We start from the raw sequence: 17,863 nt of genomic DNA on the forward strand, positions 1-17,863 counted from the left end.
GTGTGTGTGTGTGGTTTTGTGTGTGTGTGTGTGTGTGTGTGTTTGTGTGTGTGTGTGCGTGTGTACCTGTGCATGTATGAGCGTGTGAGTGACTGCTACTGGGTGTGTGTGTGTGTGTGTGTGTGTGTGTGTGTGTGTGTGTGTGTGTGTGTCCGCGTATAGAAAAATGACTGCACAGAGTCGCTGCACATGTGACAATTTCTGACGTGTGACCATAAGTATAAGTGGGAAAGTAACTGTTTGTGTGAGTGTGTGTGTGTGTGTGTGTGTGTGTGTGTGTGTGTGTGTGTGTGTGTGGTTATGGGAGCGGCGAGGCTGTCCCGCTGAGCAGCAGTGCTAAAGTATGCACCCATGCACTCATACCCTGTGTTCGAACGAAGAAGGAGAATGTGGGAAATCGAGTGTTTCTCTGACACCCTGGTCTGCCAAACATCAACACAAACCCCTCCCCCAAACCCAGCCCCACTGAACATATGTAAGTTTTGTAATATTAGCATATTAAATCAGCATATGTATCGAATATTTCCAGAGTCAACAACACTTAGTGACAAATACTTCATATCTGTATCATCTCAATGCTTTAAAAAGACCTCCCTTGTCTATGGAGAGACAGAGGCAGCCTTATTTGTCCTGTCAGTTATGACTGAACACAAGGCGGTCTGGGCGCTTTTGTAAGTAAAGCTACAGACAGCAACGAAAGGGTCAGAGGGGTCGTGGTTGACGGCTCACTCGCTACTCTCTCTCGCTTTTCTCTCTTTTTCTTCTTCCTCTTTTTTTTATGACACCACATTAGTGGTGCTTCTGGTAATCAACAGCCAGATTGAAGAAAACAGGAAATGACTCAGAAGAGGCAGCAACACGGGCAAACACCAGTTAGTAAACACATTCACATTCACACACACACACACACACACACACACACACACACACACACACACACACACACACACTTATTTATTTGCATGTGTGTCTGCATAGCTTTGCATTTGTGCTATCTAGGACTAATTTATGGCACAGCATGAGAAGGCAGAGGATGCGGCAGCTTCAAGCATCCTTAAAGGACGTGTAATGTCACTGGTGCATATTTCTGAGACTGTTCCAATAGCACATCCAGCGACCACCGCTTTCTTATTAAGATCCCGGTGCTGATACTTGCCCCATGCGCAAATGAGACACTTCTACAGGGTGGGAGCTGTACTACGTGTGTTTGCGTCAGTGTGAGGGACTTTCGTTTGAGCACAGACAGGGGGTGAGGGACACAAAGTTCTACTAGTGTTTGTGAGAGTGTCAAAGCTGTAGACTGCAACTGTGTCAGTGTGTGTGTGTGTGTGTGTATGTGTGTGTCTGTGCACATGTGGTTCGGCCTTCCTCTTTTAAGAGGGACAACAACAACAGAGACTCAACACAGTTACTTCACTGTAATTCTCTATTTATTTTACACACATTCACAAACAGGCACACACACACACCCCTCAATCTTTTGTTTACAGCGAATCTGGGGCCCGGGATTCCTACTTATCAGTGTGCGCACATTCAGTCTTTCGATTTCCTGGAAAGAAACGTCTTCCAAACCAATACACAAACACGCCAAAGAGCAGTAGTATCATGGGAGACATTTCCCTGCTTTGCAAAATAGACCTTAAGAGCATCCATCATTTCTATACCTAAAGCCACTAAGTACTGAAATGCTCTGGTGTATTCAACATTATATCACTCTAGATTATGACTCCACTTGAGTATACTATAAACTGTCGAACAGTACTAAGGGCTTCTTCTCGTACTTTGGTCAATACTTGCCACGTTTGATCTGTTGCTTCTTTGAATGTAGGAGGAGATGTATCCTCTGATTCCCCTTATCCTTGACTACGCCCATTTAGGGGAAGCCAACTAAACCTACCTGCCCTCCCATGTCAGACCAATTAGCAAATAGTGCAGGGAGCAGAAGGGACTTTTACTCCCTCTGGGACACAGTTCATGAACAATGTGTTCTTAAGACTTGGACAGCACTGTGTCCTTACATGCACACACACTTACACTCAATCTCCATCAACAAGCACTGAGTTGTATGTAAATACTGCATTACTAACAAATAATCAGATGAGGGCCATTGATACAGTTGTTCCTCCTGGCTAACAGCCATCAGTGCTCCTGCAAAGTCTTTTCAATCTTGTTATCATCGCATTAGAGAGCTTCTTAGCGGACCTCAATGTCCATGCACTCTGAATGGGCTATGGGTACTGATAAGCAAAGCACAAAACAGCACCTTAGTCCACTGGCATAAATGTAACACCTTCGCTGTAGAACACCATACTATGTAAGACATCAGAGAGTAACTAAGCCACGTTGTCATGACAACCACATTAACACTCTGATAAAAAATATACTGCTACATGTGCTATGTTTAATGCATTTAAAATATTATAAATGTGATAATCATACCCACAACTCTCTCTCACACACACACTTTGGGAGTTCAGAGGTCATGAGGGGCAGCCCAAGCAGCGGGCCAGGTCTCAGCAGCATTAGAACATCTGCAGCTCTGGGCTGAGGAGTGAAGCGACACAAATAAGGGAAGCCAGCGGCAGGCAGCCCCTGTGGTCAGAGTACTCGGGTGAGGATGTGGCTTTTTCAGGGGGAACTTGGTGCTTTGTGGTTATATTAGGAGTCTGCTGCCTACTGCCTCGCAGGCCACCAGAGTTTATCCCAGGGGAGGGGAGTTGAGAAAGGGGGGTAGAGGGGGACCCTGCTCGGCTTCCCTATGCGATGACTCACACTCTTGCTAGGGCCCCAGCAGGTCATCCAAACATCCCTCCTGGCTTCCGTTACCCCCAACACTCACCATCCCACCCGAAAACCACCCCCCACCCAAGCATGCTCACTCATAGACATACTTTATACATAAGTTTATGTGCTCACTCTCTCTCTGATCATCCTCTTCACCCTGCCGGCCAATCACCGATGAGTCATTCAAATGACTTTGTTAACAGACCAATCGGGTGGCTGACATTATGCAATATGGAGATTATGGCGGGACCTACAGGTGTTAAGGGTTAATGGTGAGCAAGGGCATTGTTTTCGTCATGCTTCCATCTATTGCAACATCATGATCACTTCATGGTGTTAAGAACTAGCTTCATGGTGAGGAAAAAGATGTAGTACAGATGTATAGGAAGAGAGGGAGGAAATGGGAGCGGGATAGACAGAGAGCGAGAAAAACAGAGGTAGATAGAGATAGACAGAGAAAGAGAGAGAGAGAGAGATAGAGAGAGAGAGAGAGTCCTTTGAGCCCACAGTGTGTGAAGGTGGGAGGGCCAGAATCTAAAATCCTATGAAAATCCTATGCTAAACAAGGCAGCCGCCACGCGAAGCACAGCACAGTCAGCGCCAAAACACATTCCTATCCTGCCAAAGCCAAGTCTGTCCCTTCATCTGTCTGTCTGTCTGAGTGCCAGTCTGCAAGTCCATCATACTGTCTGCCTGCCTATCTGCCCCTTTGTCTGTCTGTGTGTACGTTTGCCTCTCTGTGTGTGTCTCCCTCTGTCTGTCTGGCACTTTGCCTGTCTATCTGTCTGTCCCTACGTCCATCTTCCTGTCTGTCTGCCTATCCATCTGTCTATCTGTGTGTCTGTCACTGCTCAGCACTGCGCCCTAAGTAAGCTGATTTAGCCTGGACTGAGTTGACTCCACTGGCCAGGGCTCATGCTGCACCACAGCACTTTTATGTCCTTCAGGCCAGGTGCTGCTACTGCTGCTACCGCTGCTACCGCTGCTACTACTGCTACTGCTGCTACTGCTGCTACTGCTGCTACTGCTGCTACTACTGCTACTGCTGCTACTACTGCTACTGCTGCTACTGCTGCTGCTGCTACTACTACTGCTGCTACTACTGCTGCTACTACTGCTGCTGCTGCAACTGTCGTTACTGCTACTGCTGCTGCTTCTACTACTGCTGCTACTACTGCTGCTGCTGCTGCTGCTGCTACTGTCGTTACTGCTACTGCTGCTACTACTGCTGCTGCTACAGTTGCTACTACGGCTGCTACTGCTGCTACTGTCGTTACTGCTACTGCTGCTGCTGCTACTGTCGTTACTGCTACTTCTGCTACAACTGTTACTGTTAATGCTACTGCTGCTACTACTGCTGCTGCCACCATCCCACAGCCATTCACATCCTCCACACCACACCCTTTAAAGGCCCAGCAACCCCACCCCCACCCACCCCGCGGTCCCAAGTCTAGGCTGCACATTGTGCAGAAGGAGGAGAGAGAACGACAAAAAAGAGAAAGAGAGAGAGGGAGAGAGAGAGATGAGAAGAGAAGAGATGCATTGATGGACTTAACGCCTCCCTTGAAACGGGAGAACAGCCACAGAATTTCGAGCAGTGGAATTTTTCCAATGGCAGTCAGTGGTGGGGATGAAGGAAAATTCCTGAAGTACCAGGAAGTGCAGTACATATGCCCAGAGGAGAACATCAGACAAAGTAGACGACATGATACGACTGAAAAATAAGCATTAATTTTTGTTATTTCTTCAGATGCTGTTTGTTCAGAGCTGAGGTTGGTAACTGTGGTAACAGCTGCAGCTGCGACGTGGCGCTCACTGCTTTGTGACCGTTACGCATCACCACGGGAGAGCGGCTCTGTTTTGTGTACAGAACACAGTAAAGGTTAGAGGTTAGCTGTGCTGCGGGTGAGGACACAAACAGCCTGGGGCCGGATGATTGCAAAACAGACTCGCCGGACACTGTGTCAGAGTGGTTCTGGAATCACCTGCAGCCTGGAGTTGCCGGGCAGAACGACACAATGAAAAAAGCCTCACATGACAAAGAGAGGGCTGCCTATCCGACAAACACAGACTGAAAACCAGCTCCCAGATGTCCACCCTGACTGAGAACTGCAGATCATGCTACTGTCAGTTTCACAAGGGTCAAGGAGGGGCCAAAAAGTGTTGGAGGTTTATTTATCACGGTTAATAAACAGCTCATAGTAAATTGTTAATATTGAAATATACTGATGTGGTAGTTAATGACAGTTGTAATTTCAAATTAAACTTTTCCATTATAAATCATAAATTATAATTATAAATGAATTATGAAGAAATGGTGTGAATGGAACCTTCAGAGAACAGACTGTACACACATTCTAATGAAACAATGCTCCAGAACTGTAGGCATTCAAAAACAAAAAAACAAAAAACTCACAGACACACACACATACTCCAACCATAAATAAGCTACAACATAGAGACTACCTACAGGATCTTGCTATTGGAAACAATAAACAGACCCACTGACCCTTGAGCTATACACTCCATAACATCAACTCTTAAAAGGACCTCCTTGATCAAGATTGAAACTTCCTTATAGACCCATTTTCCATTTTCTATAAACATCAACCTTGACATGTTCACTAGACTGCAAAAAAAAAAAAACCTTTGTAACTAAACAGTAGAGACCAATATTTTAAAGGACCTACACAAGGAAAGTCCATCTCCATCTCCATACTGACCTGAGCACTCACCATGACCATATGGGCTTTAGCTATCTCACTCCTCGTCATTGCTCATTGACTAGACTACTTTTTATTATAAGTACCAATAAAGTGCTAGTACAGTGTACACTGCTAATAACTGATAGAATTTCAATTTCTGCATACATCATGAAAAAGTCTTAGACGTGGTTAGCATGTATCTGTACGTCTGGAGATGCCTTCCATGATTGACATGTGTGTAGTGGCCTCATCTGACTAAATGTCCTGAGGGTTCAACTGTAGATAGCCACAACCTGTGACCAGACTATTTGTTTGTTGTAAAAACGTAACTAGTCCTAGTATACTGCCAATATCTGCCATTTAAATTTCACATACTTTGATATGATTTCAGCTTTCTATGGGTTAGCATGGTCCAGAATGTCTGGGGGTGCCTTGCATCATGGAGAGGTTAGTTCAGACATGGGCAAAGTATGGCCCGTTGGGCTTTTTAATCCGGCCCTAGGGTCTGGCGTCTGGTCTCTTTTTTTTTTTTTTTTTTAATTAAATGACGCGTCGACTATAAAAATCCACCTCGACTATTTTTCACAATCGCCGTCGTCGATTTTGTCAACTTATCATTGCAGCTCTATGACGCACAGAGCCTGCGTGGCCGCTCTAACCTGTTAATGTAAATAATAAAGAAGTTTAAGTGAGGTAATTGGTTTGGGCGCAGGCCTCAGATGTTTTCATGATGTTTGATCAGTCACGATACGACATGTTTTTGTATTGTTCATGTTCGTGCAATTTGTTAAATTGTTGCTACCTGTTAAAGGCCAAATCCTTTCATGTGATGATTTTTACATGTCATTTATATTAGTTCACACAAACACTCCATCCATCTGTTCGTGGCCCGGCCCCTCTTTCAAATTTAAGAAACCCATTGTGGCCCGCGAGTCAAAAAGTTTGCCCACCCCTGGGCTAGTTCCTAAGGCCTCTGATCTAATAAGGTTTGATCACTCACCTCGCTTATGGAGCCAGCCCTCCTTCACTATGACAACCTCTCCCATGGTGGCCCCTCAGGTTCGGGTCCTGTGAAGCTCTGCAACCTGAGCAGTGGGGTGGGAGCCTGCAGCCTCTCGTCTTCAAACTGCTCCACACAGGGAGAGGAAACCAAAGGAAAGAGAAAGAAGAAAGGACATGGCATTAGAATTTGAGACTAGACTGAGTTGGGGGCGTTTCAAGTGGTCAATGCTTTTACCTGCAGAGAAAATAGTCCATTTAAGACATTGCTTAAGCAAAGAGACCACATACATACACAGACAATTACACTGGATGATGACAAACATGTGATGTCCAATCTGCAAGTACAAAGACAGATCTTTATAACCAGGAGAACAGGACACAGGACCAAATTAATCAATAATCAAAACCATTTAAAATCTTTGAAGGGGAGTATGTTATCCATTCCATTATATTTTACATTGACAGCATGCCCACTCTGAAACTGAAAGAGTAGGGTAGAGTTGTCTCAAGTTTTTCGGACCAATTATTGGAAAGTAAAAACAAAAACAAAAACTGGAGGAGGATAATCATATCCTTAAGTTGTCTGTAACTGGTGCTACTCTGTGGCTTTACCTCATATTGAAATCAAAAATTAGCATTAACTATTATAGCATTAACTATATAACCCTTTTAATGTGCGATCGAAACAGAACCTGTCTGACTTAGGTTTACTGTATGTAAATAGAGAGGTCTTGTATGGATCATCTCTGAAGTTTTTCCAGCAATGCAGGCCACTGTTCCACTCTATATGTTGCACTGACCTTTAAAAAACATAACGTAAATAAAAGAATTAGCTTCTCCCAAAGCTAGCTCCTGAACAGTCCATGGCATTTTTCTTAGCTGATTATCAACGCGTATCAACATCACCTGGCTTCCAGTAAAAAAACTGAAGATAAGGAAAATTGTACGATTATGTATCACCAAGGAGATTATATTAACATTAATCTTGTAAATTGAATATTGAGTTATTCTTAAGCGCTTCAATTGAACACTTCCACCTCCTGTTATAACAAAGTATGGCATCAATGTACCACTATTTCAAACCCATCTGTGGTTAGAATTGTTCTTATGAAAACATCACTTCCTAATTGAATGCCTTTCTTTTCTCAAAGGCAAAGCCTGCTTTCAGTTTTAGAACAGGTTGAGCAAAGGGCCTTCCTTTTTCAAACAATGTAGCATCTCAAAAAGCCTTTCCTGATACCCCGAGAGGACAAGAAGCAGAGTAGGGATTTTTTTTGGTTAAAGGGGTTTGGAGTCAAAACATTTTATTTTTTTTGTACTACTAGCAACAAATGCCTTTCGTGTACCCTGCTCTGTGATGTTTACAGGAAGTACATTTTGGGTGCTACTTCCTATGAGTGTGTCAGAGAGGGCTGCGCAGTGAGGGAGGTAATACAACTGTGTGTGTGTGTGTGTGTGTGTGAGTTTGAGGGGATTTTCTGTCTGCTGTGAGGTCTGACGCCACTAGCATTGCTGTTGCTTTCGTCACTGCAGCACAGAACAGCAGTATGTTAACTAACCCTAGAGTGATGAAGCGTGAATGAGTGTGTGTGTGTGTGTGTGTGTGCCTGTATAAGTGTGTGTGACGAGGGGGGAGGAGAACCAGTGGTGATGCGTCATACATACGGGAGTGTGTGTGTATGTGTACACATCTGTAAGTGTATGTGTGTGATGAGGGAAGAGGAGAGCAAGTGTTGAGGCATTATGTATGTGAGAGCAATTGTGGGTGTGCTTGTTGGTGTCTATTTCTGTGTGTGTGTGTGTGTGTGTGTGTGTGTGTGTGTGTGTGTGTGTGTTTGTGTGTATATGTGTGCAGTGCATATACGTAGGTTGTGCATGTTCCGGTGTCAGTGTCGATGCCAGTGCACATGCAGGTGAATGTGCCGTGTATGTGTGTGTGTGTGTGTGTGTGTGTGTGTGTGTGTGTGTGTGTGTGTATGTGTGTGTGCGCACAAGTGTTTGTGTGTGTCTGTGTGTGCGTGATTGAGTGTGTGTGTGTGTCTACGGAACCCGTTGCCCCTGTGTGATCCCCGCACCCCTGGCCTCTGAAGCTCCATGGAATGTAGAGTACGAGAGAACACAGTGTTCCCTCCCGACCTGCTGGGGTAAGACGCACACACTCACGCACACACACACACAAACACACTCTCACACACACACACACACACACACACACACACACAAACACACAGGAGGAGAAGGTCTTCAAAAACAGAACTTAACTAGCTGCCCCTCCTCCTGCACTGCAGGTATCCCACTCTTTTCTGCTACACACACGCAAACCCACACACACAGGCATGCATGTGCACAGTTACACACATGCACACGCACACACACACATGCTGGCACATACACAAATACACACACATCAATGCAAGCCCAAAGAAATGCACACACACACACACACACACACACACACACACACACACACACACACACACACACACACACACACACACACACACACACACACACACACACACACACACACACACACACACACACACACATGCATACAGTTGTAGTACAAAGAGTAACAAACTCTTCTGCTTCTAATGTTGCACAGTCTTGCAGTAGCCAATGCACAAGATACCTATTTCAGTCCCAGTAGCACCGTGAAGACGGTAGTAAATAAACACTCAAACAGAACACAGCGGTTCAGACCACCTAGGTGTGTTCAACACACACACACACGCACACACATTTCAAGAGCTCCCCAAACAAAAAAAACACACTCTTGCACATACAAACATGCGGTACAGCTGTGCATAAATACAAACCCTGCAATCTCAGACGAGACCTCATCCACCCCAGTCACACACACACACACCACCCACACATTCTCAAACAGATGTAAACAACATCACAGAAACAGACACACACACACATTCCTGCCGCTTGCCCCTCCCCTTTCTGGGCCAACCAAACACACATAGACTCACACTCACACACACACAAACTCAGGCTCAGCAGCCTAACTGAGTCTGTAGCAGATGACTGTGCTGGTGTGTACATAAGTTCTACAGGTGATACACATACACTCCAGTTGAGAGCTATCACTGTTGCAGTGTTTGTGAGTGTGTGTGTGTGTATGTGTGTGTGTGTGTATATGTGTGTGTGTGTGTGTGTGTGTGTGTGTGTGTGTGTGTGTGTGTGTGTTTGTGTGTGCTTTAGTGTGCGTATGTGTGTGTGTGTGTGTGCATGTATTGATGCTGCTGCAGACAATCTCCAAATGTCCCTTCAAAAAATGAATCTGTTATTTTCTCCGTGAATGACACTGTATAGCATGTACATTTACATACACACACACACACACACACACACACACACACACATTATGAATGTACGCCTACTTTAGTTTTTTCTCCAAGGGTGTGTTCACATGTGAGATATACTTAATGCTGTGTGTGTGTGCGAGTGTCGTTCTTACACACACTTTATATACGTGAGGATACAGAAGTAGGTTATGTGTATATGTGTATGTGTGAGTGTGTGTGTGCCTGTGTGTGTAGGATTTCATGTGTGTGTGTGTGTGTGTGTGTGTTTGTGTGTGTGAGTGAGTGAGCGAGTGTATGGCTACTGCGCTGCCACCGCTGCGGACAGACTCGAGGCTGGCAGCCCCTCCCAAAGCCACTGCTGTGCTCCACGTCTCTCTGCTCGGCTTGGGCTCGGAGGGAGCGTGCGTGCAGGCAGCCTGCCAAGCCCACTCTCACTGCAGCACTCGCCATGAACCCAACGCCCTCATCTCTCGTCACGTGGCGCTCTCACACACTCACACTCACACACACACACACACACACACACACACATGAGCGGGAGCACACAGGCGCGCAGACACACACAGGGAGGGAGGGGAGGAGAGAATGGAGGAGGGAGGTAAAAGAGAGGGAGAGTGAAAGAGGCCTCCGGGACAGTCAGCTCTGCCTCATTCAACATTTTCAGGCTGCTGTCTCGTGGCTACAGAGCTCAAACAGCGTACGCGCCGGATAACAGAGAGAGAGAGAGGGAGGGAGAGGGAGAGGGAGAGAGGGGGGAACAGAGAGAGGAGAAAACTGGAAACAGAGAAAGAGAGAGAGAGAGAGATACAGAAGAAGGGAAAGAGGGGTAGAGGTAGAGAGGAAAAAAGAGGGATAGACAGAGAAAGAGAGGGGAGCAGAGAACAGCAAAAACTAGAGATGGAGAGAGAGAAAGAGAAGAGAGAGGGGGAAGGAAAGATGGAGAGGAAAAGAGAGAAAGATAGAGGGAGAAGAGGGCTGGGTCAGCCAGCCAGACGAGCCTTTCCCAGCCCCTCAACGAGCCTCTCCGTCAGCATGCCATGGCTAGAGCATATGGCTGAGGAGTCCGAAAGAGGGAGAGAGAGAGGGAGGGGGAGAGAAAGCGGAAGACAAAGAAAGAGAGAGGAGAACAAAGAGATAGAGATGGAGAGATTCTGAGAACGAACTGAAATCGGAAGTGATAATAACAAAAAACAGCAAAAACTTATATCGATATGTCTTATTACATTAAAGAAGAATATAACATATAATACTACATGGTATTTTACACAGATTAAGGCTGTTTTTCTAACCACTACAAGTGCAAAACTGAACACTGATGATGTGCACAAAGAAATTTGAAGGTGCCGGCACACAGGAAAAGGAATATCTTTTGACCTCCGTGTCGCCAGTCCTCAGCCATTATGAAAATGAGGATTAAAAAAGATGCAACTAAGACACAATACAAGTGACACAAACACTAGGCAGCAACATCACAGGAGCGCACTCAAAGTGAAAAAGTACAAGTACAGTATGTCTGAAAACATGTAGAGCATGTCTACCAGAGCGTGAGGAAACAGAGTCGAACTCGATACTGCATGGAACAAATATTGTGAGCGATCTACATGCAGTTTATTTCAGTGGATTACAGAACAGAGGAACAGATGTCTGCTAACTACTTGCTGTACCTTTACTCTCAACATCTTGGAAACACCTTGTATGCCAAAAATACATCATCTGACACTGATATCAACAGACAGGTATTAATTAAATTAAGGCTCAAAATCTGGCGTTTCAACCTTAATTGCCATTTCTACCAAACTCTCTTGAAGAAAAAAGTACCTGGTCTCTGGATCGGTTGCCTGTTCAATCAATAGTCAGGGCCAGCTGAGCTCTCACAGATGCACCGGCAAAGAACACCCTCTATTTACTGCTCAAGCCTGTCTTATAAACAAGCACCAACTTGGCTATTTCATTTTCGACAGGAAATGTGTCGTTGATGTTGTTCGCACAGAGGGGGGGTGGGGGCAATAATAAGAAAATATAAATATTCCTCAGTGTTCAGCTCAAGCCCTGGCAAGGATCTGGCCCGAGTCCAGGCCACGTCCAGACCAGATCCCACGTAGCCACTATCAGGGACTCTTTACCGGCCTGGCCCCCCCAGAATATAAAACTCATTTCCAGATCCATCTCCTGCATTCTGATTATTCCAGACATGACCGAGAGGATCTGAATTACTGCTTTTTACAGACCTGTTTGTTTTTACGTCCGGTAACCAGGCAACCTCCATCCCCCTCGGTTTCCGAATGGACCACCTTGAGCGAGACAACAATTTTTTCTGACGAGGAGGAGAACGAGGAGGAGGGGGCCAGGCTTTCCTTTACTTCCCTCTCTTTGCCCCGATGTTCTCCGTGGCAAATGCAATTTTGGTTTGAAGAGGGCCTTCTGTCTTTTTTTTCCTTTTTTTCTCCCCTCATACTGTTCTCAACCAAAGAATATGTTATAACAGTTTTACTAATGGATTTGATTCCTTAAACTCAAGATTAGATTGAATATAATAGTGGATAAAATAGATTTAGAATAAGAGGATTACAGCGCCAACAGCCTTTCTGTGCTCACAAGGGTCCGTTTATTGCTCGTAACCCCTTCTCTCAACACACCGGAAACAACAACTTCACAGCAGTTCATTCAATCATGATTATTCTCTCATTCTCATTCTTTTCTACAGTACAGACTTCCACTAACTGATCTAGTAAACACATACAACTGCGTCACTGAAGCACTCAGCAACACTGATTTTGATTATGTGTTGGTTGACGGACCTGTTGACAACATGAGCAGCGTTTGGTTAATCAAAACGGACATCTGGTGATGTGTGGATTTCCTAGAGGACTCAGACTTTCAGTAGTCTCTAAGCTAAATTAACAACTCTTTTAAAAGCACAGCAAACTTTTCTTAAAAGACAAAAAAAACTGGCCTTTAAAAACTCAATGAGACCTTTGCCATCTTACATGTTGTAACTGAAGCAATCACTCTAGATTTTTCTTCAGCCGACTTTCTAATCAAAAACTGCAACCAGTTTATTTGCTTCTGTCCTACATAACAGGCTTAGAGTACACAATCATGAACATAATTCTGAACCTTACCATTTATCATTATTTTCTACAAGCGCTTTTGTTTTTAGTGGCAACACATTCTCCTGAAGCTAACGTTACACCAGATACTGCAAAGAGATTGCAGAGGCCCGGTGCAAAAGACTGTTGAGTGTCCCCAAACAACAAGCTTGTGCCACTCATGTGTAGACAGGATGCAGTAGCCCTCAGATATCCCACAATGCACCGCAACATATGTTCTCAATCTGATCACAGCTTATTTAAAGTACTGAGGCAAGGCTTTAAATGCTGGCGGTATCTCCTCAAACTACTACTACTACAGACGACTACTACTTTGGTCTGCTGTTTCCTGCCATTCAGAAAGTGTGTGAAAGACACAGGATATATATAGATAATGCTCTCTATGAAAAGGTCTTGCACTAGCTCTGTTATTTGTCTTGACTCAGTCCATTAGCATCATGGGAGATTGAGTCTATGCACTGTAGGCTGCGATGTGTCTATGGTTAATCATGGGAGATTGAGTCTATGCACTGTAAGCTGCGATGTGTCTATGGTTAAAGACAATGCAGAGTTGAGGCTGGCTCCTGACATGACTGCTGAAGGGCTTTAATGCAGATGTGAGCTCTTGAGCCCAAAGCTCCTTCTCAACACAAGTTCACTAACATCACTTTGACATCGCAGTAGAGGAAGGCCAAACATGTTTCAGCGCAAAGCATCTGGACACAATGAGGTTTTTTATATCCTTTGAACACACGCACACAGATTCCAAAACTTCTGGGTCTGGGTTAGATACATCAAAGTTCCAAAGAAGCTCTGGTATGCATTCGAATGTATATCAAAAACAAAGATGTCTCATCTACTCAACATCTGAAGGGCATAATTCAATGGACAAATTATTGTTAATATCTGACAGTGGCTTCTCTCAGGCATTTGAGAGTGTTCATGCCAGTCATAAACAGTTATAACCAATATTGCATATTGGTGGAGGACAAAAGCCTCGGTTGTCTTTAAAAAAAATTCTACAATATCAATGTCTAACAGCATATGCTCACCAAAAATAACTTAAAGGCAACATACAAACACATACATATTCTATTCCTGAAAGACAGAAAGAGAGAGTATGTGAAAGAGACAGAGACAGAATGAGAAAAATGGGTATAGAGGCAAGACAGTGAGAGTATGTGTGTAAGAGACAGAGATTAGAGGTGTGTGTGTGTGTGTGTGTGTGTGTGTGTGTGTGTGTGTGTGTGTGTGTGTGTGTGTGTGTGTGTGTGTGTGTGTGTGTGTGTGTGTGTGTGTGTGTGTGTGAGGGAGAGCGAGAGAAAGAGAAAGAGAGAAAGAGAAAGAGAGAGAGAGAGAGAGAAAAGAACGAGAAAGTGAGAGAGAGCATCATTTTTCCTGGAAGGAAGATGAGGCAACCTACCGCCACTGAAATAGGATGCTGCGATCACAGCTTCACCACCAAGCACAGGTAACCAACCAATCAAACACCTTCCTATAAAGCCATCACAACAACAAACTACAATCTGTCTTCAACTGAATCAAACGATGATTCTCTATTTTCTCCATCTCAACTATCTACAGGGACGAAACCAGTGCCTCCTGCTCAACCTTTTCTATAGGGTTCCCGCAGAGGGAGGATTTACTGCCTTGAGAGAGTGCTAAAAAGACACACTACTTATCTCCTCCACGGATAGGCTTGTGGGTCTCCCAGGAGTTTATGGAGATAGCTTTAGGGTTTTATTCGTTTCTACCTCGCCGTGGGTACCTGCCTGAAACGTGATGACCCTGGCCAGGGCCGCCTTCCTATCTCATATCACCAACAAACAAGAGAAACAACAAGCATCTAAACACACAAAACTGTGGCACCACAAGGCATAACAGTGGCGCCTGTCTCAGACTATCAGACTCCATTATGCAAAGCAAATTAAGGTTCTTTATCAGTTGCATTAACACTGTTGGCACAGACCAGAACTGGACAATGGCATGCTGTCGCCCCACCATTAAACACCTTACCATTCCCTGCCATTGGTCAGTTTATTACAAAAGCTATCTCTAGCCATGGGAAATTTGGGGGGAACAACAGGAAACAGGGAAGGAGAGGAACACAATCCCACTGGCGAGAGCTTTAATCTTTGTTTCAGAGGGGACTGCTCTCAGGGATTGAAGCCATTGAAGTCCACTCCTGAGGATAATCTAGCATGGCTGGATGCAGGATCCTGTCTGCCTTTTTGAGTGTATGCGAACACACACACACATCCACACACCTACTCAAAATAGTTTCTTGTTTAATGTCAGGAAGGGCATTTCAAGGTGGACCAGCAGAGGTTTGGTTTGGGGTGCATGGGTCACATACATTCAGATCCTGCTCTGTACTACCAACACTTCAAGCCAGATAATGTGTCAAATAAATAGGCTACCCAATCTTGACACAAGCCCATGCAGATTCCACGAACAAATTGGCAGTTCAAATTAAGCACACAGACCATCTCTACGGTAGCCTATAGGCTTAGTGAAAATAAGATTTTGTTAACTTGGGACAGAACTTGTCATTTGAGAACCAAGAAAATGTAAATTAATATTATTTATCCAAGGACAATAGTCATTCGCCAAGACAATATGTACTACACATTATATCCAGACATCCGACAGATGTTGGTGAACAGGACCGATCAGGCAAGGCAGGTATGTATTCGTGTAAAAAAGACGTACTATTAAAGACTTATCACACCATCAAACATGCATTAATTTCCACAGAAAATATACACATTAAAAACGCTCCGTCTCAGACAAAACTCAGTGGTACTTCAACTGCCTATACGTGGTCTAGCCCAATAAGTTACAAAGCTGACTAGGGGTGCCTCTAATGCCATGAAACGGCACGCAATGCCCGAGATCAGAAAGACTACAGTCGCCTATCCTATTATACAACTTTCAAATGTGACAGAGTTCCATAAATAGGAATTATAGGAATTTGATGCCGATTATCACTTGGACACAGCGTTGGAAGAGTGCAATCACGAAATGAGAAACGTAGTCGCCTTACCTTTCAACAAATAGCCTATCCGTTTCGAGGACGAATCCGTTTATGAGGCCATTTAACTTACATTTTTGCTGTTAAATAACATGCTGTTCAGAAACATTAGGGCTTGTATGTTTTACTTAACCAACTCGAGTTGTGTTCAACTTGGAGGGCTTATTTATATGCAGTCTCTTAAACAGGGACGTCTGCGGAGGATGCTGGATTATCTTTTTACGGCTCAAGGCGTGAGAGGAAACCCGCACGGATGTACGTCTACCGGCTCAGGGGAAGCATCCCTCGACAGAGTATCAGGTCATAATACGAATCAAACCAGGTAGCATAGTCAGTAAGTCGTGTCTTACACCAACGAACAACTTGTGCTGTACACAACCAGTAACCTAAACGCATACAGTTTCAAAAGAGAAAGAGGGCGTATGGTAGATTCACACGTGCCACATGTTATATCGTCGCCCATTAGTTAACCTACAGGTTAAATAGGACTTAGGCCCAACAAGACATTGAGTTTTAAGAGGCACTCCATCACATTATGTTGACCACAATGGGAACAACCCAGTCCCAGAGCGTCAGTTAAACACATTGACATGATTAGATATACAACCACAGAAATGCACTTCGAAACTTTACGTACCCTGTGATTCAGAACGAACACCGGCTCATTGCTTGGACGCTCGAGCGACTTGTTTGGGTTGCTATGTCCATCAATAGTCTCAGTGTAAATGGTACCCCCACATACACTCTACGACTCCCTCCGCACTTCCATTAAGCTAAGCAAGCCCTTGTCTGAAATTCCGCCCGTATCGTCGTCCTTATCTGCGCGGTCCTACCGCCGTCGTTTTCAGCCCCGTCACCTCATTTGGCTTTTCCCCTGATGCGCAGAGTTCAGTATGCAATGCAGAGTTCAATGCGTAATGGAGTAGGCCTAATACCAATTGTATTATTATTTAACCATTACACATAAATAAGAGTTTACATGGATAGTCTTTAAAATCCGACCAATGAAACAGATGTCAGTTTCACATTAAAAATAGCATAGCAATAAGATGAGGCAGGAACGGTTTCCACATTAAAAGATGAAAAAAATCGGCCTATTATATTATTTTTAAGAACAAACGCCTATCTAGCCTCACTGTGTTTTTTGACTAAACATATTTAGGCTATCGATATAGAAAATCCTTGGACACAGCCCCTCGAGAAAATGTAAATTAGTCTATAGGTGTGGTTATGTGCACTACAATTTGCAGACGTCATATCAACAGGACTAAACAGTCCACAATCCCGTCATTATTGTAGTGCAATAGCCATAGTCATGTTCATCTTAGGCAGACAGCTGACCCCTATGCTTAGGCTGTATTGGCTGTATTTGCCTACAATTCTGATTTTGAAAAACGTTTGTGTGCGTGGTTATGCATAAATGTGCAGAACACAAGTGTATTCGGAGAAGCCTGCGGGGAGAGGTGGAGGTGAGAGGTGTTTTGAATGTTTCTTTCACCTCTGGAGGGAGCCCTCTCTTCCTCCGGACTTTCCCCGCGCCACTGCCAGTAAACACGCATTACGAGGCGGGAAAGCCTTCCATTCAGTTCGCCCAGTGCTGAACTATAGTTTTAATGTAAAACCACACAACACAGAAAGCAAACTTTCTTCTGTTTCACGTCTTCGAGTGAAAGTTATACAGAGTGAAAGAGACATAGCCTATCTGAACCTTTGAGGCTCACGGTGAAATCAATGCACGTATAATATGATGAATGAAGGGCATTGTGTCAGTTCTGAAATAATCACTTTGCAAATTTTTATAACACGATTCAAATCACACGTGTCATTTAGTATAAAAAAACCTAATCTCAGGAATCTTGAACCTTGAACTTACAGGGGGATGAAAAAAAAAAAAGTGTTGTTGTCAGATAATGATCAATTCTCTATCTATTA

At 44.3% G+C, this 17,863-nt stretch overlaps 1 protein-coding gene across 3 annotated transcripts in view; it reads right to left on the minus strand.

Moving 5' to 3' along the window:
• LOC308361337 (RAC-alpha serine/threonine-protein kinase-like) overlaps nt 1–16,698 on the minus strand; it is a 29,377-nt gene extending 12,679 nt beyond the window's left edge. For 2 of the 3 annotated variants that reach the window (XM_080833662.1, XM_080833660.1), the window contains exons 1-2: nt 16,569–16,698; nt 6,490–6,615 (exon numbers count right to left, since the gene is read on the minus strand). In XM_080833662.1, coding sequence (XP_080689788.1) covers nt 6,490–6,535 — 46 coding nt within the window. In that variant the 5' untranslated portion in view covers nt 6,536–6,615; nt 16,569–16,698. Of the gene's footprint in view, nt 1–6,489; nt 6,616–9,310; nt 9,341–16,568 lie in introns of those variants that run through there. The other variant, XM_080833661.1, reaches the window with a different exon arrangement.
• Nucleotides 16,699–17,863: the final 1,165 nt, after the last annotated feature.

Source organism: Sprattus sprattus (genome assembly GCF_963457725.1).
Source record: "Sprattus sprattus genome assembly, chromosome: 2".
Lineage (NCBI taxonomy): Eukaryota > Metazoa > Chordata > Actinopteri > Clupeiformes > Clupeidae > Sprattus > Sprattus sprattus.